At 43.7% G+C, this 23,618-nt stretch overlaps 1 protein-coding gene across 4 annotated transcripts in view; it reads right to left on the bottom strand.

Annotated features, from left to right (window-relative positions):
• LOC120917707 (c-Maf inducing protein) overlaps positions 1-23,618 on the bottom strand; it is a 251,803-nt gene that overhangs the window by 126,631 nt on the left and 101,554 nt on the right. For all 4 annotated transcript variants that reach the window (XM_040329177.1, XM_040329178.1, XM_040329179.1 and 1 more), the window contains exon 3: positions 22,392-22,442. In XM_040329177.1, coding sequence (XP_040185111.1) covers positions 22,392-22,442 — 51 coding nt within the window. The remainder of the gene's footprint in view (positions 1-22,391; positions 22,443-23,618) is intronic.

Below are 23,618 nucleotides of genomic sequence, written 5' to 3'. Positions count from 1 at the left end.
TCCAGGGTGGGCATCCCTGGTGGTCCATGTGGCGATCCGAGGGGGGGCTGCGCTGATAAACAATCAGCGCAAACCCCCCCTGTCAGGAGAGCCGCCGATCGGCTCTCCTTTACTCGCGTCTGTCAGACGCGAGTGAGGAAGAGCCATCAACGGCTCTTCCTGTTTACATCGTGATCAGCCGTGATTCGACACGGCTGATCACGTGGTAAAGAGTCTCCGCCGGAGACTCTTTACCGAGATCGGAGATGCAGGGTGTCAGACTGACACCCCGCATCACCGATCGCCGCGCGCCCCCATGGGCGTGCGCGGCACGAAATCCTGCAGGACGTCCATGGACGTCCTGTCAGGATTGTGTAACCACTTCCCGGACGTAAATCGGCCATAGGCCGGGCGGGAAGTGGTTAAAGTGTTACTAACCCCAGGACCCTGCATTCACTACATCTGGTCTCCCACAGTACACACAACATGGAAATGCAATAGTTTTAGTAAATATAAACTGCTAAATACCTTTTCTCATCAGCTGTATATAGCAGTCGTGTGACTTCTAATAGTGCCTGGTTAAAGCCTGTAGGAGGAGTTTTCATACTGCACTGGCTGTCCTATCAGGATGCAGGACCCCTGACCCTCTGTCTGGACAGTGCTGATTGGCCCTGTGTTGATCACATGCACCCTCCCAAGAAAAAAAAAACTGTCTAGCAATACACACCAAACTGAGCATGTGCAGCCTGACTCTATAGACTTTTGGAGACAATGCAAGTAGAGGAGGATCTGTGCATACAGGATCAAACAGTTTTTTTACACAATGCAGAAGATTAACCCCTTCCAGTGAGTATAACAAGTACGTTTTACTGTATATACAGACTGATTTTACTGTTGTTGGTTTAGTAGCATTTTAAAGCTGAACTGCAGGAAGATACAAAAGGTACAAATGAATGCAGTTCTGTAATCATTGAACCATAATAAAATGTATTCTTTTAAATACAAGTAGTATAAGCACCTGAATTTTACTTGGTACCTTCATCTAACAGTCTGCTGTACAACAGAGCTCAAACTGGGGGAAGAGGAGCAGCACAAGAAGCCAGTCCTTTAGGCAGCTAAAGGACCTGGCCAGTTTTTGCGATTCGGCACTGCGTTGCTTTAACTGACAATTGCGTGGTCGTGCGACGTGGCTCCCAAACAAAATTGGCGTCCTTTTTTTCCCACAAATAGAGCTTTCTTTTGGTGGTATTTGATCACCTCTGTGGTTTTAATTTTTTGCGCTATAAACAAAAATAGAGTGACAATTTTGAAAATAATGCAATATTTTTTACTATAATAAATATCCCCCAAAAATATATATATAAAAAAAAAATGTTCCTCAGTTTAGGCCGATACGTATTCTTAAGCGTTTATCGATTGGTTTGCGCAAAATTTATAGCGTTTACAAAATAGGGGATAGTTTTATTGCATTTTTATAAAAACAATTTTTTACTACTAATGGCGGCAATCAGCGATTTTTTTCGTGACTGCGACATTATGGCGGACACTTCGGACAATTTTGACACATTTTTGGGACCATTGTCATTTTCACAGCAAAAAATGCATTAAAAATGCATTGTTTACTGTGAAAATGACCATTGCAGTTTGGGAGTTAACCACAAGGGGGCGCTGAAGGGGTTATGTGTGACCTCATTTGTGTTTCTAACTGTAGGGGGGCGTGGCTGTAGGTGTGACGTCATTGATTGCGTTTCCCTATAAAAGGGAACGATCAATGACGGCGCCACAGTGAAGAACGGAGAAGCTGTGTTTACACACAGCTCTCCCCGTTCTTCAGCTCCGGGGACCGATCGCGGGACTCCAGCGGTGATCGGGTCCGCGGGTCCCGCGGTCACGGAGCTTCGGACCTGGTCTTTTTGAGACTCCAGTGATGAGAAAACCCAATCAGAGTTCTTGCTCTTCCTGTTACTTTGTCCATATTCATCAAATAGAAAAAGAAGGGACCCTTGCAATCGAGACAAAAAGGAAAAAACATAAAAACAGTTCAAAATCAAAATGTAAAAAAAAAAAAAAAGTACACCAACCCTTTAACCTAATTTCCAGGGATAGTTTGCTGTAAGTGCAAGAAAACTGAAAAATAACATAAGAATGCAATATAATATTCTAAAAAACAGGAAGCAATGGAATTTCCTGCCTTAATTTATTCACAGAATAAAATAACTATTTTGTTGTGATGTTCTTTCCTGTGTTCGGTTCTCTTTATCACTTCGTAGTTTTTGGCAGTGAAAAAAGGAATTAGTAAGGCAAAGAAACAAACAGTCATGTGATCCCACACCACTATTAAAAATCAAATAGGGCTGAAACAACGAACCGATTAATCGACAACTAATCAATTATGAAAATAGTTGTCAACTATTTTCATAATTGATTAAAAGCACTGCAGCCATTGGCTCGCGCTGCTGTCAATCACATCCAATGACGCGGCGTGCCGGAGGGGGCGGATCGAGTGTTACAGTGAGCGGCTACAGTCGCCGGCTGTATCACTGGAGGGCGCCCGCAAGAACTAACCGCATGATGGTGGTTGTTTCTTTTTGCAGGGAGGAGCCGAGACAGCCGCCGAGGGACCCCAGAAGACCAGGTTCGGGGCCACTATGTGCAAAACGAGCTGCACAGTGGAGGCAAGTATAATGTGTTTGTCATTTTTTTTTTTTTTTATCTTTTGTGTTCCTTTAATGTAATTTCTGAGCAAAAAACAATTTTTTTTACCAAAAATAAATAGAAGAATACGTATCGGCCTAAACTGAGAAAAAATAATGTTTTTTTTATATCTTTTTTGGGGATATATTTTTATTATAGCAAAAAGTATAAAAATAATCGTTAGTTACAGCCCTAAACTCAAAGATGGTATTCATGTATTTATAGGTGTTCATTTTTTTTTAAAATATATTTTTTATTTATCTTTTTTTTCTTCTTTTATATTTATTTTTTAAACAGTTATTTGATCCCACGCAACTATTACAATTATAGAATGGTATCTATGTATTTATGTAAGAGTTAATTTATCAACGTTGTAATAAATTAGACTCTTTACAAAACTATATCTAGCAACCCTTCGAAATAAAAAAGAAAATACACTAAGCACTATCCTAACGTGTGTAGTTGGGTGCAAATCTCCATGACCTGCGTGATTTTGGCAAATTGGGTCATGTCTGTCTGCAGCCGGCTCGCCAAAAACTTGGAGGCTCATACTCATCACTTCACTAAATCTATATCCATATCAGCCTTCGTCGTTCCCGTCTCTCTTTGACTTCAATCTCTCCCATCATCAAAGTCTTCTCCAGTGAGTCCAGCCTACATATTAAGGAGCCAAAATATTTGAGCTTAAGTTTCAGTGTCAGTCCTTCTAGTGAGCAGTTTAGGTTTATTTTTTGAAAACTAGCCGATTCGTTCTCATAACCCGTCCAAGAAACTCTCAACAATTTAATTTAGCACCACAGTTCAAAAGCCTTGATTTTCCGATGCTTGCTTTTTTACTAGAGCAATTCTTACTGCCATATTGTGAAGACCATGTCATTAACCGCTTCCATACCGGGCACTTACGCACCTTCCTGCCCAAGCCAATTTTCAGCTTTCAGCACTGTCGTACTTTGAATGACAATTGCGCGGTCGTGCTACACTGTACCCAAACAATTTTTTTATCATTTTGTTCCCACAAATAGAGCTTTATTTTGGTGGTATTTGATCACCTCTGCGGTTTTTATTTTTTGCGCTATAAACAAAAGAAGTGGGACAATTTAAAAAAAAAAACACAATATTTTTTACTTGTTTATTTAATAAATATCACAATTTTTTTTAAAAAAACTTTTTTTTCCCTCAGTTTAGGCCGATACGTATTCTTCTACATATTTTTGGTAAAAAAAAAAAATCGCAATAATCATATATTGATTGGTTTGCGCAAAAGTTATAGCGTCTACAAAATAGGTGATAGATTTATGGCATTTTTATTTTATAATTTTTTTTACTAGTAATGGCGGCGATTTGCGATTTTTTTACTGTCACCGTGACATTGCGGCGAACACATCGGACACTTTTGACACGTTTTTGGGACCATTCACATTTATACAGCGATTAATGCTATAAATATGCACTGATTACTGTGTAAATGTGACTGGCAGGGAAGGGGTTAACACTAGGGGGCGTTGAAGGGGTTAATATGTGTCCCTAAGGTGTGTTATAACTGTAGGGGGGAGGGGACTCTCAAGGGGAGGAGACCGATGTGTGTTCCTCTGTACTGGGAACACACATTGGTCTCCTTACCGCTGACAGGAGTGTGGATCTGTGTGTTTACACACACAGATCCACACTCCTGCCGTGATTACCGACAATCGCGGGCACCCGCCGCGTGCACGCACCCTAGATCGCCGGGAACGCAGGACGTCATATGACGTCCACCCGGATCGAGGAGGGGTTCCTGCCGCCGTCATTTCACAATGAGGCGGTAGGGAAGTGGTTAAAGGCCCAGACACACGATCTGATTTTCTGACAACAATAGTGTGATGGATGTGTTTTGTCGGATAATCCGACCGTCTGTATGCTCAATCAAACAATTGTTGTCAGAATTTCCGACAACAAATGTTGGATAGCATGCTCTCAAATTGTCCGACAACTAATGTGTTTTTTCGGATTATCTGATCGCGTGTACACAAATCCGTCGGAATTAAATCCAAAGTACAAACACGCATGCTCCGAACCAATGCCAACCATCAGACAGCATTAGCAGAAGTTGCCCAAATGGGGGCCCTAAAGAGAGAAAAAACACCTAGTTTCGTGAATGTTGGCTGAAAAAGTTCTGCCGTCTGTATGTAGAACAAGTTCACGGCCAACGCCCTTCGGACAAAAAATTGACGGATTTGTCCGATGGAAATCCGATCAGGTGTAGGCTTAACAGAACTGCTGCCTCTGCTTTAAAAAAAAACAAACAAAAAAAAAAAACCTTAGTAAATCCAATCCCAAAGGCATGAAATTGGAAGACATTTGCTCCTTGGGAAGCAACAGTCCAAGCGCCAGCCACTATGCCTCAACAAACGTAGCCAACTTCTGACAAATGGAATAAAAAGAAAATAAATCAGCGCAAGAATTACAAATGAACCTTTGTATAGCAGCTGAACACCAGGGTCAATAATCACAAAATGCCTGTAGAGAAACAAATACAGGTGGTGCAGCGCTCAAATAAAATAACACGCCTCCTTCACCGCTGAAGAAGTCCCCGCCAATAGAGGACGTAACACGTACGGAAGGAGCGTCGTGACGTCACCCGCGGCTTTCACTTTGCTCAATATACACGCTGTATACACCGGCACCGATCGTGGTGCCTTCATTGTGAGTGTTTTTTATCTTTTATTACGATTAAATCGTTTATCCGAACGGAGAGCACTATGTTTTGGCATTTGTTTATTACATGACCTGGGATGACCTATGGGTTTCTCTGTGATGTCTCTACTACTGCTGGATTTGCTGATATTTACACATAAAGCGCATTTGACCCTCCATAAGCTAAGATCCACAAAGATCTGCCCCTGGCGCATCGTATCTGAGATACGCTACGCCGCTATACCTTACCTGGCTTTGGTTCGAATCAATAAAGATTTTGCGCCATAAGTTACGGCGGCGTAGTGTATCTCAAGCGGCGTAACGGCGCGGAATTCAAGTTGGGCGGGTAGGGGGCGTGTTTCATTTGAATGAAGCACGTCCCCGCGCCGAACAAACTGCGCATGCGCCGTCCCTAAATTTCCTGCTGTGCATTGCACGAAATGACGTCGCAAGGACGTCATTGTTTAGACTTGGACATAAATTACGTCCATCCCACGATTCACGGACGACTTACGCAAACAAAAAAAAATTTCAAATTAAATGCGGGAACGACGCCCATACTTAACATAGCAAGTCTAACTATACGCCACGAAACAGCAGCTTTAACTATACGCCGGAAAAAGCCAACTAGAGACGACGTAAAAGATTGCGGCGGCCGCTCGTACGTTCGTCGGAAATAGCCAATTTGCATACTCAACGCGGAAAACGACAGGAGCGCCACCCAGGGACGCCGAAGAATTTCATCTTAGATCCGAAGGCGTACGCCTGTCAGATCTAACCCAGATGCCGTCGTATCTTGTTTTGAAAATTCAAAACAAAGATACGACGCAGGAAATTTGAAAGTACGCCGGCGTATCAGTAGATACGCCGGCGTACTCGCTTTGTGGATCTGCCCCAAAGGGTCCAGGTGGTGAGGTGAGAGGCCATTTCATGTGGTGGTGGATGTGTGTCTAGCACGTGTAAAGTTACCTACACAGTCATATGTCTGTCTACATTGGCACTCACTGGAGGCGTACTGCGATTTTATGGACTCTGTTCATCTTTTATTATTTTATTTGAGCGCTGCACCATCTGTATTTGTTAACTTCTGACAAATGCCACTTTTTCCATTGAGGTTGGGTTCACACTTGAGAACGCAGGAGCTCACAGCAGGAGTCTGGTGCGTCTCCAGTCACCATTTTAGGTCCGATTTCCGCCCAAATTTCGGGCTGAATTCGAACCTGAAACGGACCAAAAGACGCACAGGGCTCCTGTGCAATTCGTACGAAAACCTCTGCGGAGGTGTGTGAGCCAGCTCCATAGAGAGCTGCTTGCTGTGGGGGCACTCAACAGAAGGGAGAGGCTATGAGCATCGAAGAGGGACCCGTGAAGAGGAGGATATGGGCTGCTCTGTGCAAAACCACTGCACAGAGGAAATAAGTATAACACGTTTGTTATTTTTAACTAAAAAAACAAGACTTTAGTATCACTTGAACAGAGCTGAAGCACTGCTACTTTCATGATAAAAGGTACAGACTTTTGGAAAAACAAATATACCGATGATGTATATTATGACCTGTCAAGGATTTTAAAGTACTGAAAGGCCAGCTTTAAGAATTCCACAAGATACAACGGAAAGGAAAAAGAGCATTGGTGGAATAATTTATGTTATTAGGTGCCCTTACCCAAGAACCGCTTTGCTTTAAGCGTTTCCAAAATAATTTTCCTGAATTAAAAGCTACTTTAACCTTTGTACAGATAAAAAAAACTGCACTATGCTTGTCAGCCAATTTCCCTTTCATGTACTGAGGCACTTGGCTGCCAGTTTCCTGAGAACTGGGTAATTTGGAAACAGGCTTATCCTTCCTTAAGAGTAAAAAGCAGCGCATTTAAAAAATCGGACCATGTGTTAAAGTGTTTTTTCCAATAGAAGAATATTGTTTAATAAAACTTTGCAAAGCAATTTTTCATTTAGCTGGCACATAACACTGCATTTACAGAAAAGCAGCAGCCCTTGCTGTGATAAAAGAACAATGGGGGAACCAAGAGTGGCACAGGTATAAAGCCTGCACCACTCTTCTAAACGCCAAGCTTTCTAAACAAAGCGCCAATTTACGGCCCTTCAGTCGGACAGTGGCTATTTTTGGAGTAGAAATTGCCCTGACATCAGTGGGAGTAGACAATGCAAATCATTTCTCCCTCAGCACACGTAAACATGTACTAGGGGGAGGATTAGTGCCCCATTGTTGGCATCTATGCAGAGGTGTATCATGAAATCAGTGGGCCTGTGTACAAGATCAAAAGTGAGCCCTAGGCATCGAAGAGGAAAATAATTGTGCTGCAGGGAAAAGTGGGTGTGGTTTACATTGTGCTAAATATTGTGCGTGGCGTAGGGGTGCGTGGCTAAATAGAAACCGAGATGACTTACATAGTGCAGAATGTAGTGATGTTAAATAGAGAATGTACAGTGTGGAGTGTACAATGGTGTGGTATGTGCAGGAGAGGAGTGCAGAGTATATGGTAGAGGGTGGTATGTGCAGGAGAGGTGTGCGGAGTATATTGCGGTGGATAGTATGTACAGGGAGAGGAGTGCAGCGTGTATGGCTGTCACAAGAGGTGGGGCAGCATCACAAGAGGTGGGGCAGCATCACAAGAGGTGGGGCAGCATCACAAAAGGTGGGGCAGCATCACAAAAGGTGGGGCAGCATTACAAGAGGTGGGGCAGAGGTACAGGAGAGGGGCAGTGTCACAAGAGGGGGGGGCAGAGGTACAGGAGAGGGGCAGTGTCACAAGAGGTGGGGCAGCATCACAAGAGGGGGGCAGCATCACAAGAAGGGGGCAGAGGTACAGGAGAGGGGCAGTGTCACAAGACGGGGCAGAGGTACAGGAGAGGGGCAGTGTCACAAGAGGAGGGCAGTTAAACAGGAGGGGGTCAGTGGGACAGGAGGGGTACAGCATCCCAGGAGGTGGGCAGAGGAACAGTAGGGGAGCAGCAGGACAGGAGGAGGCCAGTGTCACAGAATGGGGGCAGCAGGACAGAAGGGGGCAGTGTTACAGGAGAGATGAGAACCTCTCCAGCATCAGGCAGTGGCGGTTGGTGGGGCTTCTGCAGTCCCAGTTAGGCACGGTGAGCGTAGGGGGTGAAAAAATGCTCATACGCCAGGGGTGTGGGGTCACCATGGGGATTGCAGCAGTCAGGGTGAAGAGGGTTTCAGGCAGGTGTCCAGCTCTCAAAGCTGCTGTGCTCCTTCTGCTAATTATGAGGCTCCCAGCCCAACTGAGACATGCCAGAGAGCTGAGCCACCAGAGACCTCCTGCGCCCTGTACCCTCTGCTTACCTCTGATGCCCAACTCCCCCCTCCTTCATATAGCCCATGTATGATCCCAGCGGATTGTGTCTTGTGGAGGCATTGGAAGCCTCATAGTCTAAACACCGGGTCTGGAGCTATGGATTGACAAGGTGTTAGCACTGTTACAACCGATTCCAGTCAAGTATAGGGCAATTTAGTTCAAATCCCAACCACGGCACCTGCCTGGAGTTTGCATGTTCCCCCTGTGCCTGCGTGGGTTTCCTTCGGGTACTCCGGTTTCCTTCAACACCCTGTGTGGTTTTCCTCTGGGTACACCGGTTTCCTCCCTCAATTCCAAAGACATGCTTTTACTCCTATGGACTAAACAACTTATTTTTTTACCCAAAAATAAAAATTGTCTTATTGTAGTGGTGTGGGAGGGTTTAAAAGTACCAATGACCACCAATAATAGCACTTTTATATTTTCCTGACGTTCCCCTTTAAAGTTCGGTCTAGTGGCTAATAAATCCCAACTGAAGCTTCAGTTTAATCAGCTAAATACATCAGAGCCAGAGCTGTCCAATCAGGCAGAGCTAAAGGTCTGAATCAGCAGTTAGGCCTCGTACACACGATAGGATAGTCAGAGGACAACGGTCTGAATGACCGTTGTCATAGGTTAACTGATGAAGCTGACTGATGGTCCGTCACGCCTACACACCATAGGTTAAATAACCAATCGGGTCAGAACGCGGTGACGTAAAACACGACAACGTGCTGAAAAAAACGAAGTTCAATGCTTCCAAGCATGCGTCGACTTGATTCTGAGCATGCGCCGGTTTTTAACCCCGATGCTTTTGTATACTAACAATCGGTTCTGACCTATCGGTTAGGCGTCCATCGGTTAAACTTTAAAGCAAGTTCCAATTTTTTTAACCGAAGGTTAAATAACCTATGGGGCCCACACACGATCGGTTTTGACCGATGAAACCGGTCCTTCAGACCGTTGTCCTCTGGCTATCCTATCGTGTGTACGAGGCTTTAATCTGTCAGACCACTGCAGAGAGACCACTGCTTTCACACAAGGGTCCCACTCTGCAGCTACCTACACAGGACAGGCTTTTCTATGCAGGATGTGACTTTTTTAGCAACAAAATAAACAATAATTGAACAATTAAACCAATTGAGTTTTACATGTTTCACGATGAGAGTCTGCATTTCTTTACTCCATCTATGATCCACTCATGGTTGTCGTGGTGAGCTGATCTTATCGTGCTGTGGACCGGGACTGCTTCCATCAACAGAGGACGCCCCAGATTCCACTCCAGTGTCCTAAGGAATTCGTTCAGGCGCATTTTCTGCTGTTTGGAGGTAAGCGCTCTGTGAGCTCAATACCTGTGAAGATTCTTCCAGATTGTTGCATTATCATCCATGGGCAGGAGTTTCTGAATCAGTTGTTGCACAATTTTTTTGCACCCACTAATTTTTGGACTTTTATCCTTATTTTTATTTTTTATTTTTACACTGTAAGGACTTTTTTCACTGTTTGTTTCTCGTGGCTGTATGTGACTGTACATCACATATATGTCCTCACATTATAGATTGTGATTACTTCAGTATTTATTGCTATACTGTTTTCTTTCATTATTTCAGTTTGCGCTCATCACTTGAATTTTCAATAATTGAACAACTTTTGTTTTGATGCACCTCAATCCAAAAACATACTGGTATTTTAATATTTTAAATTTATATAGCTGTGAAAGGGACATCCCGTGGTAAGCTCCACTGATACATGAACAAAAATACAAACGTTTCTTACCAAGCAACATTCCATTACGATTACCGTACTTCATATTATTATTGCTAATTATTACTCATATGCAAGAACACTTTCAGCCACAAAACCAGATTACCTATTGTGTATAAGTGAATGGCATATTTGCAAGCGGTCCTGGGATGTTTTCAAAGGCCAAAAGGGTGGAGCTTTGAAAAACGAAGTGAGAATGGATGTCGCTGAGCAAAGCTATATTTATGGCCTAAGTAGGGTGGGGCTTGTTTCAAAGCTGGGATTTGTTCGGGGAAGGTCGGTGATAGAAATACATACGTCAACACTGTTGTGCCAAACAGGCTGCTGAAATTTGATAATCAGATTTATGCTCTAATAAATAATCCCTAATCAGATCTCTTTTGTGCATTTCACAAAACGGGCTCCAACTCTATGATCCAGCAACACAGCATCTCCGAGCTCTGAAATCATTCAGCTTGTGCTTGTTCAGCTTATTGTAGTTCCAAGAAAACAAGACTTCTGGTCGCACGCCAAACCAAACCTTAATCTGTGTAACGAAACCTTTATTCTGTAACTGCAAAGAAAACAAACTTCTTCCAAGTGTGGTCACCATAGCATACAACGTTGGCCAAATCACTTATGATCATAATTAGCGCTGTCTTTGGAGGCAAATGAACTAGAGCTAGCCATACACCAGTAGATTTTCTTGCAAAGGCTTTCATTTTTGGAATTTTTGTTTGATCCACCAAGAGTTAACGGGGACGTATAGAGAATTTTTGACCACAGTAAAACCGAAAAATAAAAAAACGATGGAAATTGTTCTCTTTTCTGCGCAAATTAAAGTCTAATGCCGCGTACACACCCTTGGAATATCCGACAACAAATGTTCAATGGGAAATTCGGACCGTGTGTAGGCTTCAATCGGACATTTTCTGTCGGAATTTCCGACAACAAAAAGTTGTCAAATTTTCCGACAACAAAATCCGTTCTCGTAAATTCCAACCGTGTGTAAAAAATTCCGATGCACAAAATTCCACGCATGCTCTGAATCAAGTATGAGACGGAATCGCTCGGTCTGATAAAACTAGCGTTTGTATGGAGATAGCACATTTGTCACGCTGTAACGGACTAAAAAGCACGAGCCTGAAAAGCACGAATCGTCTCTCACCAAACTTCTACTAACACGACTGGTATTGAACTTCCATTAATAGTGCCGTCATACGTGTTGTACTTGACCGCGTTCTTAATTTCCGACAACATTTGTGCGACCGTGTGTATGCAAGACAAGTTTGAGCCAATATCCACGGTTTTGTTGTCGGAATGTCCGATCGTGTGTACGTGATTCCCAGTTTTGAAAAATCATTATTGTAATGCGCAGGTGCTTGAAAAACTTGAATCCCGAAGTCGAATTTTTGTTGTATGAACATTTGTTCCTTTATTTAAAGCAGGGGTCTCCAAACGTTCGAAACAAATTGTCCTTCAGACCTTAATGGGGCCAGACTGTCACCAGTGGGAGGAGAGAAACTACTACTGGCATATAGTTAGCTAAACCAAAATATTCACGATTCACTGTGGGCTGGTAGATTCAAATTAAATCTTGATCAAGAAATAAGGTCAATCAGTGAACTTCACATGTAGTTAACGCAATGGAGAAACCATTACAGACGTGCTAAAAGTAAAAAAAAAATTATACATATATACACACACACACACACACACACACACACACACACATGCACACGCACACACGTGTGTGTGTATATATATATATATATATATATATATATATATATTAATATTAACGTGTCCCTCCCATCGGACCATGCTCAGATCTGGGAAACGACCAACATTGGGCTAGTTGCTACCATATGGACTTCCTCCATATACTCCCACCTCCCATATCATAACAACAGACCCACCGATAGGTCACTCAGAGCCGTGGCATTACACTGTAGGATGTGGGCAGGGGGCATTAGTATTTACAACCACCAGGATGTGACAACATGGCGGGAGGTTCTTTAACAAGCACTGTGGACATAAGGCCAGATTCTCGTACATCCTGCGGCGGGGGCGCGTAAGCTATTTACACTACGCCGCCACAACTTACAGGAGCAAGTGCCGTATTCCCCAAACACTTGCTCCGTAATTTGCGGCGGCGTAGTGTAAATGGCCCGGCGTATGGCCGCGTAATTCAAAGGGGGCGGCTAGTATTCAAATTAAGCGCGCCCCCGCGCCGATTAAACTGCGCATGCGCCGGGCTGAAAAATAGCCCAGTGCGCATGCTCCAGCTCACGACGGAAAACGTCAATGACGCCGACGTGAGCGTCATTGACGTAAAGTCGTATTCAAGAACGACTTAGGAAAACGACGTAACCGACGGGAAAAGCCGACGCGGACCCGACGCCATACTTAACATGGCATACGGCGGACTGGCGTAAGGTTACCCCTCATATAGCAGGGGTAACCTTACGCTTACTGAAACGACGTAAGCGATGCAAATTTGTTCGGGAATCGGCGTATCAGGCTCATTTGCATAGTCAAATGAGACTTGAACGTAAACGCCACCTAGCGGTCAGCGTTATATTGCATTTAGGATCCGACGGTGTAAGTGACTTACACCAGTCGGATCCTAGCCTAATTCCAGCGTATCTTGTTTTGTGAATACAAAACAATGATACGCCGGCGGGAATTTCGATATTACGCGGGTGTATCAGTAGATACACTGGCGTAACTCTTTTGAGAATCTGGCCCATAAATGTTAAGTTCCAGAAACATCTTCATGTCCTTTACCTCCCTAAAACAAAGTAATGTTTAGTAGGTTATAGACAAACAGGGAGCTTCGCAATGTCTCACGGCAGGTAACTGTGACAGCAGTACATAAATTAGTAAGGCAGTTATATAAATTTCTTTTCAAATGGGTGTTATCAACAGTTTAATGAACCTTTGCACCTCTACACTGTAATTATAGGCAATTCTGGATTCTAGGAAGCCAGGAGAAGACGTCACGGTGTCCTAAATGTCTAAAACAGTCACCTCTCCCTTCTGTGTCAATAGGCGACTCTTTCAATGCCAAACGCACTTTGGATTTCCCTTAAGCTCTCAAGCTTTATTTTGTCTAAAATATGAGATTAGCGCTTCTTTCTCAATTCAGTTACCCCACTGATGTAGAAGGACAAAAGAGGAAATCTGATTTACACCATGGGGCTTTAAAATACAAAAAGTGCTAGAACTTCTAGAATGAAGATACAAGAATATATAGGATTATACGTACGAATATTGTTATGCAGGTCTACCCCTTTCTCGTTTCAACAGCAACAGACTTTCCAAAATTTAAAGTGAAAGTCTATCAATTACTGAACTGTAATGCCGCGTACACACGATCATTTTTCAGCATGAAAAAAACGTTGTTTTTCAAAAACATAATTTAAAATGATCGTGTGTGGGCTTCACATAATTTTTCAGGTTCTGAAAAACGACAAAAAATTCGAAAATGCTGCATTTTTTAACGTCGTTTTAAACAATGTCGTTTTTCGGGTTGTAAAAAATGATCGTGTGTGGGCTAAAACGACGAAAAAAACCTGCGCATGCTTAGAAGCAAGTTATGAGACGGGAGCGCTCGTTCTGGTAAAACTACCGTTCATAATGGAGTAAGCACATTCATCACGCTGTAACAGACAAAAAAGCGTGAATCGTCTTTTATTAAAGTGGAGGTTCACCCGAAAACTTAATTTTTAACATTAGATGCTCATTTTGTCAAGGGGAATCGGGTTTTTTTTTTTTTAAATCGAAGCAGTACTTACCGTTTTAGAGAGCGATCTTCTCCGCCGCTTCCGGGTATGGGCTGCGGGACTGGGCGTTCCTATTTGATTGACAGGCTTCCGACGGTCGCATACATCGCGTCACGATTTTCCAAAAGTAGCCGAATGTCGGTGCGCAGGCGTTCGGCTTCTTTCGGCTACTCGTGACGCGATGTATGCGACCGTCGGAAGCCTGTCAATCAAATAGGAACGCCCAAGTCCCGCAGCCCATACCCGGAAGCGGCGGAGAAGATCGCTCTCTAAAACGGTAAGTACTGCTTCGATTTTAAAAAAAACTACCCGATTCCCCTTGACAAAATGAGCCTGAATCTAATGTTAAAAAAAAAATTTCGGGTGAACTCCCGCTTTAACACGGAATCAGCTAAAGCAGCCCAAAGGCGAATGGAACTTCCCTTTTAAAGTGCCGTCATACGTGTTGTACGTCACCACGCTTTGCTAGATCAATTTTTAAAATCGAAGGTGTGTAGGCAACATCGTTTTAATGATGAAGTTGGGAAAACGTTGTTTTATAGACATGCTAAAAAACAACGTTTTCGTTCATGCTGAAAAATGATCGTGTGTACGCGGCATTAGAATTGTATTGTACAGTTGCCATTGTGTTGAGTTTTTGACACTTCTGCTACTTATCTGGAAATTAGCTTCTCCATGAAGTTGCTCACAATAAGGTTGTACCCACTAAGGGCCATATTCTTAAACAAGTTACGTAGGCGTATCAACAGATACGCCTACGTAAGTCCCTTTCCTATGTTTAAGTGTATTCTCAAAATGAGATACACTTAAACATGCCTAAGATACACCAGCCTGCGCCGTTGTATCTTAGGCTGCAATATTTACGCTGACCGCTAGGTGGCGGTCAGCGTAGAATATGCAAATGACTACTCACGCCGATTCTCGAACGTACGCTTGCCCGCCGTAGTGTTTTAACGTCGTTTCCGTAAGCGATACGCGGCGTAAAGATAAAGATGCCCCCTAGGTGGCGTACTCAATGTTAAGTATGGCCGTCGATCCCGCGTCGAAATGTCAAAATTGAACGTCGTTTACGTAAGTCGTCCGTGAATGGCGCTGGACGCCATTTACGTTACAGTCAAAACAAATGACGTCCGTGAGACGTCATTTAGCGCGATGCAAGTCGGGTAATTTACCCGACGGAGCATGCGCATTACGAATTTAAATGATCCACGCCCCCTGCCTGGATCATTTGAATTAGGATGGCTTACACGGGTGGACTTTACGCGATGCCGCCGCAAGTTCACAGGTAAGTGGTTTGGGAATCCGGCACTTGCCACTTAAACTTGCGGCGGCGTAACGTAAAGTACATACGTTCCGCCGCCTGAAATGTATCAGAATATGGCCCTAATTCCCTTTTGTGTCACCCAAGTGTTCTTCAAACTAAAAGTGACTGGTTAAAATAATCAGAATTTATTGAAGTTATATATAATTGTGTGTATATATATATATATATATATATATATATATATATATATATATATTCCCTATATATTTGCAGGTAGGGAAGTGAAATGTCTTCTTAACCTTGCTATGTATCCTGCACTACAGTCCTTACCATGAGGTCCACTGGTAGGAAGGCTCCCATCTGCTGATGAGGATGGGTTCCAAAACCCATGCAACTCACCGTGAGACCAAAATAGCGTAGCTTCTGCAATCTGAATATAGCAGTTATTTTCTACGTAGTGTGTCACACATCTGCAACCTGCCCCATGAGAAAATAGCCATTGGGGAACTGGTGTAGAGCAGAGCTTTCGAAAATTTTACATGGTGCCCTAAACTCTTAGGCTGGGGCATTCGCATTGTCAAAGGGAATGAACAGAGAAATAAGGTGTGAGGCCCCGTACACACGACCGAGTTTCTCGGCAGAATTCAGCCAGAAACTCGATCGGAGCTGGATTCTGCCTAGAAACTCAGTCGTGTGTACACTTTCCACCGAGGAAGCCGACGAGGAACTCGTCGGGCCAAATAGAGAACATGTTCTCTATTTCCTTGCTGTTCAATGAGGAAAGTTGGCCTGCCGAGATCCTCGGCGGCTTTAACACAGAACTCGACGAGGAACTCGATGTGTTTGGCACGTCGAGTTCCTCGGACGTGTGTACGGGGCCTGAGCCTTCAGGCACACAAATCAGTTTTACAATACATTCTCCAAAGTTTCCACTTGCTAGAATACCAATCCGACCTTCCACATTTAAGACAAGGTATACGATGGGCCTGAATTGTACGCGATCGCTCTTCCTAGGTGCCTTGTTTTCAATGCCTGCCTCACCTAACCAGTCTCCAAACCTTTCACACCAGACTATGTACAGTTCAGGTGCCAATATGGGAGGTTATTGTGGTCAGCAGTGAAGATGTGTCCCGAATAGAACTGTTTGGCCTTTGGAGCCCCACATATATAGGTCTTCGTAGTCTCAGGAGTCGTCCCTTTTTCATATGGAAATCCAGCATACAATTACATACAAATAACTAATATGTATTATATATAACATACGTATAACTTTTAGCATGGAAGCTAAAAGCACAGAACTCATCTATTTATTTACTCACTGTTTATTGTGAGAGGATTAAACACCTTTAATTACATACAGTTACTAGCTAATATCTTCAGAACCGGTTAAAGAACTCATATTTAGGCTCAGGAAATAGAAAACCCTTTTCTGATGTTGAAATGGGCACATAGAAACAATGAGCTATCCTCTCTACCACACACAGGCTGCAACCTCTTCATCTTGAAACACTTGCTACTATATTTAAAATTGACGTTTGCAAGCCAGGAAGTGCTGTATGTTTTGGCACCACAGAAAAGCCTTAATGATAGATTCTAAGGCTGCATCAGTGCAACTCGCCTTGAGTTTACGTAACGACTTTATTCACATTTTTACTGAAAGTGAAATGGGTGCATCCAAATCGCTTCAGGCGCTACATGCAAATTATTAGACACACTCAGTAGATAAAGCTCAGGTTGGACAGGTTTGTTTTTTTATTCTATTCTATTCTATCCTAGGAGGAAGAAGGGAAGCACACAAATGTTTCTCCTTGCCAAAATTCTGTTGTAAACAATTTCCTTAGCATCTCCTGTATAGACATATCCACCAAATATGAAAAGAAAAACTAAAATGTATATGAGATTAAAAGGAGTATAAGAAAAAAGTTAAAGCTCCAGCCAAAAAACATATTTTAGTTTTGGATAAAGTGAGGAAGAGTGAGAGCCGGTTCACACACAGGCGACATGACTTTGGGGGCGACTCGGCAAGGCGATCTCAAGGCGTCTTGAGAGGCAACTTGCAAAATGACTTCAGTATTGAAGTCAATGCAAGTCACCCCGAATCGCCCCCAAAGTCATACAGGAACCTTTTTCTAAGTCGGAGCGACTTGCGTCGCTCCTATTAGAACGGTTCCATTGACTACTGTGGACCGCGACTTGTCAGGCGGCTGAGCCACCTGACAGGTCGCCCCAGTGTGAACCGGGTCTCAGGATGTTTATGATAATTTTGTTGCTGCCGGAAGATGTGAGGTACTGGACTTTTTATCCATCAAATCACAAGGTGTTGGCTGTACTTGGTGACTAGACCTTGGCAGTTCTGGCAACATGAGGGGGCCCTCTCCAGATATGGTGGCCACCTGAACTGACAAATCTAAATGGAAATGAGAAAAAGAGCACCTGACGAAGAGAAGCCAGGTGAAATCTCCCAAAGCGGAGACACAGATAGCAACGAAATAATGAAATTGAGAAAAGGAAGGCTTGACTGTCCATAATCATTTATTGTAGGTTAAAATGTGACAATAAGAAGATAAAAATGGTATCCAATGTGTTTCAGGGGCTGACAATCCATCAGTCCATCAATTCTGAAACAAACACATTAATAATCAAAAAGCAATTTTTTAATTATCAATGCATTTTGTTTCAGCACTGATGAAGGGGGGCTGTCAGCCACTGAAATGTGTATGGGTGCCTTTTAATTTATTTTTATCAAATTTTTACCTACAATAAATAAAATATAGACTTTTAAGATGATTGTCTGGTGCTCATTTGCTCAGTTTCATTATAATTTTGTTGCCATTTGTGTTTTCAGCACCGATGAAGGGGACAGTCAGCCCCTGAAATGTGTTGGCTGTTATTTAATTTATTTGTTGCTACTTACATTTGGAATATCAATGTATTTAGTTTCAGCACTGATGAAGGGGGAAAGTCAGCCCCTGAAATGTGTTGGCTGCTTTTTCATTTTTTTTTGCTACTTGTGTTTGGAATATCAATTAGGTAGATTCACAAAGAGTTAGGCCGGCTTATCAGTAGATAAGCCGACCTAACTCTGAATCTACGCCGGCGTTTGTTTAAGCGTATGCTCAAACAGAGATACGCTTAAACAAAGCTAAGATAGGCCTGCTTGCGCCGTTCTATCTTGGCTTGCAATTTTTTGGATGGCGCTAGATGGCGCTTCCATTGCGGCCAAGGTAGATTATGTAAATTAGCTTTTACGCCGTTTCCTGAACGTACGCGAGCCCGCCGCAGTCGATTAACGTTGTTTCCGTAAGGCCTTAGGCGGCCTAAAGTTATTCCACCTATGAGGTGGAATAACAATGTTAAAGTATGGCTGCCGTTCCCGCTGCGAGGTTCGAATTTTTTACGTCGTTTGCATAAGTCGTCCGCGAATCGGGAGTTACGTCGTTTACGTCCGCGTCGAAATCAATAGGCCCGTACGGCGTACTTAGCCGCAATGCGCACTGGGAAATGTAGTCGCCCGGCGCATGCGCAGTGTCAAAATACGTCAAAAAACGTGAGGTCAAGCCTCATTTCCATACAACACGCCCCCCTCCAAGTCATTTGAATTAGGCGCCCTTACGCCCGCTCGTTTGAGGCTACGCCGCCGTAGATTAGCAGGTAAGTGGTTTGAAAATCACTACTAGCCTAGTTAATTTACGGCGGTGTAGCCTAAACAGGCTAGGCCGTCCTAAATATAAGCCTTTCTACGTGAATCTACCTAAATGTATTTTGTTTCAGCGCTGGATGAAGGGGGACAGTCAGCCCCTGAAATGCGTTGGCAGGTGTTTAAATTCCTTTGTCACATTTTAACGTACAATAAATAATATGGACAATTAAAATGATGGTCTGGCGCTCTTTTTCTAAATGTTTATTTTTTGCTATTTGCATCTCTGCTATGGGAGATTTCAGTCTCATCCATCTCTTATTTATTTTCTGGACAACCGCTGGGATCCCCTCTCATTTTGGGAATTTATCCTCTCGCTTTTTGGAAAGGGAGTGAGGGGGGAAAAAAAACATGACACAATTCGATATAGGTAGATAAGGTCCTATATCTCTTCCTCATTTTATCCGAAACACAAAACCTTTGTCTGGAACTCTTCTTTAATACATACACCAAAGTTAATGTGTTCAAAGCAGAAAATGTGGACATCGCAGTTTCTTCTGTATCGGGCTGTGTACGCGAAGACCATTTAGGCGGAGGTCCACGCTGACCCATGTCCACAGCCAAATGCACCTAAAATGGTCATGTGAGCACCAAAACTGGATCATTGAGCAATGGATGAAGGTGGCTTGGTGTGATGGATCATGTTTTATTTTACCCCATGTGAATGGTCTGGTGTTTATGAATCAATTACCTGGAGAAGAGATGACACCAGGATGCACTATGACTTCGGAAAGAGGGAACCACGGGCGGAGGCAGTGTGATGCGTTGGGCAATATTCTGCTGGGAAACCTTGGGTCCTACTATTCATATGGATGTTACATTGACATGTACTACCTACCTAACCATTGTTACGAACCAAGTACACCCTTTTCATGGAAACTATATTTCCTGATGGCAGTGACCTCTTTCAGCAGGATAATGCGCCCTCCAACACTGCAAATATGGTTCGAGAATGGATTGAGGAACACAAGGAGTTAGAGGTGTTGGCTTTGACTCCAAATTGTCCAAAGCTCAATCCAATAGAGCACATGTGGGATGTGCTGGAAAAACAAGGGCGATCTATGGAGGCCCCACCTTACAACTAAGGCCCCGTACACGCGGTCGGTTTGGTCCGATGAGAACGAACCAAAGTGTGTATAGGCTATCAGTCTGGTTTCCTTCGGTCCAAAATTTCTAAACATGCTTCAAAAACCGAACCGATGGACCGCTGCCCCATCGGACCAAACCGATGGTTAGTACAGAAAAGCATCGGTTCAAAACCCGCGCATGCTCAGAATCAAGTCGACGCATGCTTGGAAGCATTCAACTTCGTTTTTTTCAGCACGTCGTGTGTTTTACGTCACCGAGTTCTGACCCCATCGGATTTTGAACTGATGGTGTGTACACACATCAGACCATCAGGCCACTTCAGCGGTGAACCGATGAAAACGGTCCGCCGGACCATTCTCATCGGTTTTGTCCGACCGTGTGTACGGGGCCTTACAGGACATAAAGTATCTGCTACTGACAGCTTTATGCCAGATACCACAGCATACCTTCAAAGGGTCTAATGGTGTCCATGCCTTGACGGGTCAGGGTTGTTTTGGCGGCAAAGCGGGATCCACTCAATATTAGGTAAGTTGTCAAGTTATGGCTGATCGGCGTAAAGAGATTGCTCTGAAGTGTCACTTTACATCATTTTATTTATGCAATGTAGAACAAAAAGCTATGGTAATCTAGTTCCTATGTAAATATCAAGCTGGAAGTTACTTGGCTATTCTTTAAAATTGAACATAACAAAAACCCAGCATTCTTTACTTGACCTAAGGCAGAGATCTCCAAACGATGGCCCTCTAGCTGTTGCGGAACTACACGTCCCATGAGGCATTGTAAAACTCTGACTTTTAAACGGCATGACTAGGCATGATGGGAATTGTAGTTCCTAAACAATTGGAGAGCCAGAGTTTGGAGACCCCTGACCTAGGGTGTTCATAGACCAGTGATGGCGAACCTTTTTGAGCCTTAGTGCCCAAACCGCAACGCAAAACCAACTTATTTCTTTCAAAGTGCCAACACAGAATTAAACCTACCTCTGTACAGAGGATGCGACTAATCATCTCTCTGAATGAGCCCTGAGGGACCAAAAACGTACGATTCTGCCAGATTCGATCAGAATGCAGGGATTAGGAATGCGTTGTGCTCAGAATGCACTGTGCAACATACACTGACCTACCTGATGCATGCACTCACCTACCTGACATGCTTTCTGTACTACTCACATCCCCATCCCCCCACACACAGTACAATGTAGATCGGAGGATCCATTCTCCCTACCTTTCCATGGCCTCATCATCCAGCTCTCCCCGGGCAGTATTGGAGGAATCCCCACCATTCAGTCGCCCCTCGATATCCCAGCCACCGGGAGGTCAGCTAGCAACCACTGCACCTCTCCCCATGGATGATCTGCTATGAGCACTGCCTCTACCCCTCCACTTTTTTACAGGCTTCACAAGAAGGACAGACTGAACCAAAGCCGTCCTGGAGCATTGGGAGCTGGAATAAAGCACCTGCAGAAAGGAGTACCCGAATGCCTTACCATAGGTTTAGGGGTCCGGGGGAGGCAATAAGCTGCAGAACAGAGTCGGGAAGGTGGAGGAAGAATTTTAGACCCCCCCTAAACAGCGCACATGGAACAAGATGACTGCCGACGTTACTGGCACTGATACAATGAAGGAAGCCGGCTCATCCGCTCCTGCACCATCAGTGCAAGTGACTGCCTGGCTGGGGCATTCCCCTGGCGTGCCGACAGAGAGGGCTTGGCGTGCCAGCTGTGGCACACGTGCCATAGGTGCGCCATCACTGCCATAGACCAGGGGTCTCCAAACTGCGGCCCGGGGGGCCAGATGTGGCCCTTTGCCTGCCTTTATCTGGCCCTTGGGGCACACTTCATCCCACTGATATTAGACACTATTCTACCCTTTGACAATTTCTCCCACAGACACAAACAATGGGGCATTATTCCTCACCCTAATACCAAAGATGGGGCACGGTTTTCTCCCACTGATGCCAGCAAAGTTTTCTACTCCCGTTAGCCACAGTGTGGCCCCCTAAAGTCTAAAGGACAGTAAACTGGCCCTTTGTTCACAAAGTTTGGAGACCCCTGCCATAGACCATCAGCTGCAGCACCGAATACAGCATTTCATGATTCAATTTTTATGTTGGACTTGCACTAATTTTATGATTATATAAGCAAATTATTACTTACTTTCCACTGCAAGGAGTGAAACCACTGATCTCTCAGATAGCTGTTTGCAGCCTGTAAAGAAATAAAAAATATTAGAGCATACAATAAAAATAGAAAGAAAAATAAGACTAGCATGTCCCCATGTTCATGTCCAAGGAGCAAATTATTATTACAGTACAGTCAAGAGAGAATTATGGAGACCGTCATAGCTTGTTTCCTTCTAAAAATGATAGTTGCCCGGCTGTGCCCGGGTTTAAAACTCAGTAACAGACTGATTGTTCTATCCCTAGAAATCACAAACATCTTTTCACTCAACAGATGCCATGCCACCCTATTCTTTACCTGTGCCACTGACGGAATGGAGGACCACCAAGCTCAGAATTTTTTTCCCGTAAAAATAGTCCACTAGAGTTCACAAAAGTATCCAACGCTCACAACTCCTCTCTTCATCAAGGAAACAAATAATTGCTAGTAGACATGCTCCTCTGTGGCTAGCTGTAGCCTGTTTTCCATCCTAATGCCGCTGAATGACGGTGATAGCACAAGTCCCATCCTACGCTTTCTGGCTTATGGTCACCAGGGTTGCCGAGAATTAAAGATTGACTGGAGCTAAGCAGTCACAGATTGTCTCCATGTGCTCCAAGCAATTTACCTTTACAGTCAACACAACCCACCTCTGCAATCATAATCAAACCATATTTATTTCCTGAAATCTCCTCTCTGGTAAATATCTTACCTTCCTGCTATGGACACATTAGTGGCTTCCAGGCAGGCAGGCTTGGTGTGGTGTCCAAATAACAATGGCTCTTTAGTATCTGCTTCCTGCAGTGTATGTCAATATTTGCTCCGTGCTGGGTACACATTTAATCAGGGCAGCAAAGTCTGTTATTTAAAATGAACAATACGGCTTTTTTTTATTTATTTTTTTATTCCAGCAGCTAAATTAAAGAGGAGACAGCATCTCTAGTCAAAGGCTCACATTATAAACTGGGGTTTAGAAATAGAAGTGGCCAAATAAATGATAAATAAACCAGCAGGTTTGCCAAGGGAGAGTTCATTTTGCCTTTTGACCTTTTATTGTGTTTACCCTGAAGTACCTGTCATAGAACCGTGGGGCTGTGTGGAGAGGCTGAGATGCCGCACCTGTTGTGTACACAGTACAGTCGGCCATTTTGATCCCTGAACTACGGGTACCCACAAACAAGGTGATTGTAGCCTGAATCAGCAAATAAAGCTGAACTCCTGGCA

Source organism: Rana temporaria, chromosome 11, assembly GCF_905171775.1.
Source record: "Rana temporaria chromosome 11, aRanTem1.1, whole genome shotgun sequence".
Lineage (NCBI taxonomy): Eukaryota > Metazoa > Chordata > Amphibia > Anura > Ranidae > Rana > Rana temporaria.
This window is presented reverse-complemented; position numbering and strand designations above follow the sequence as displayed.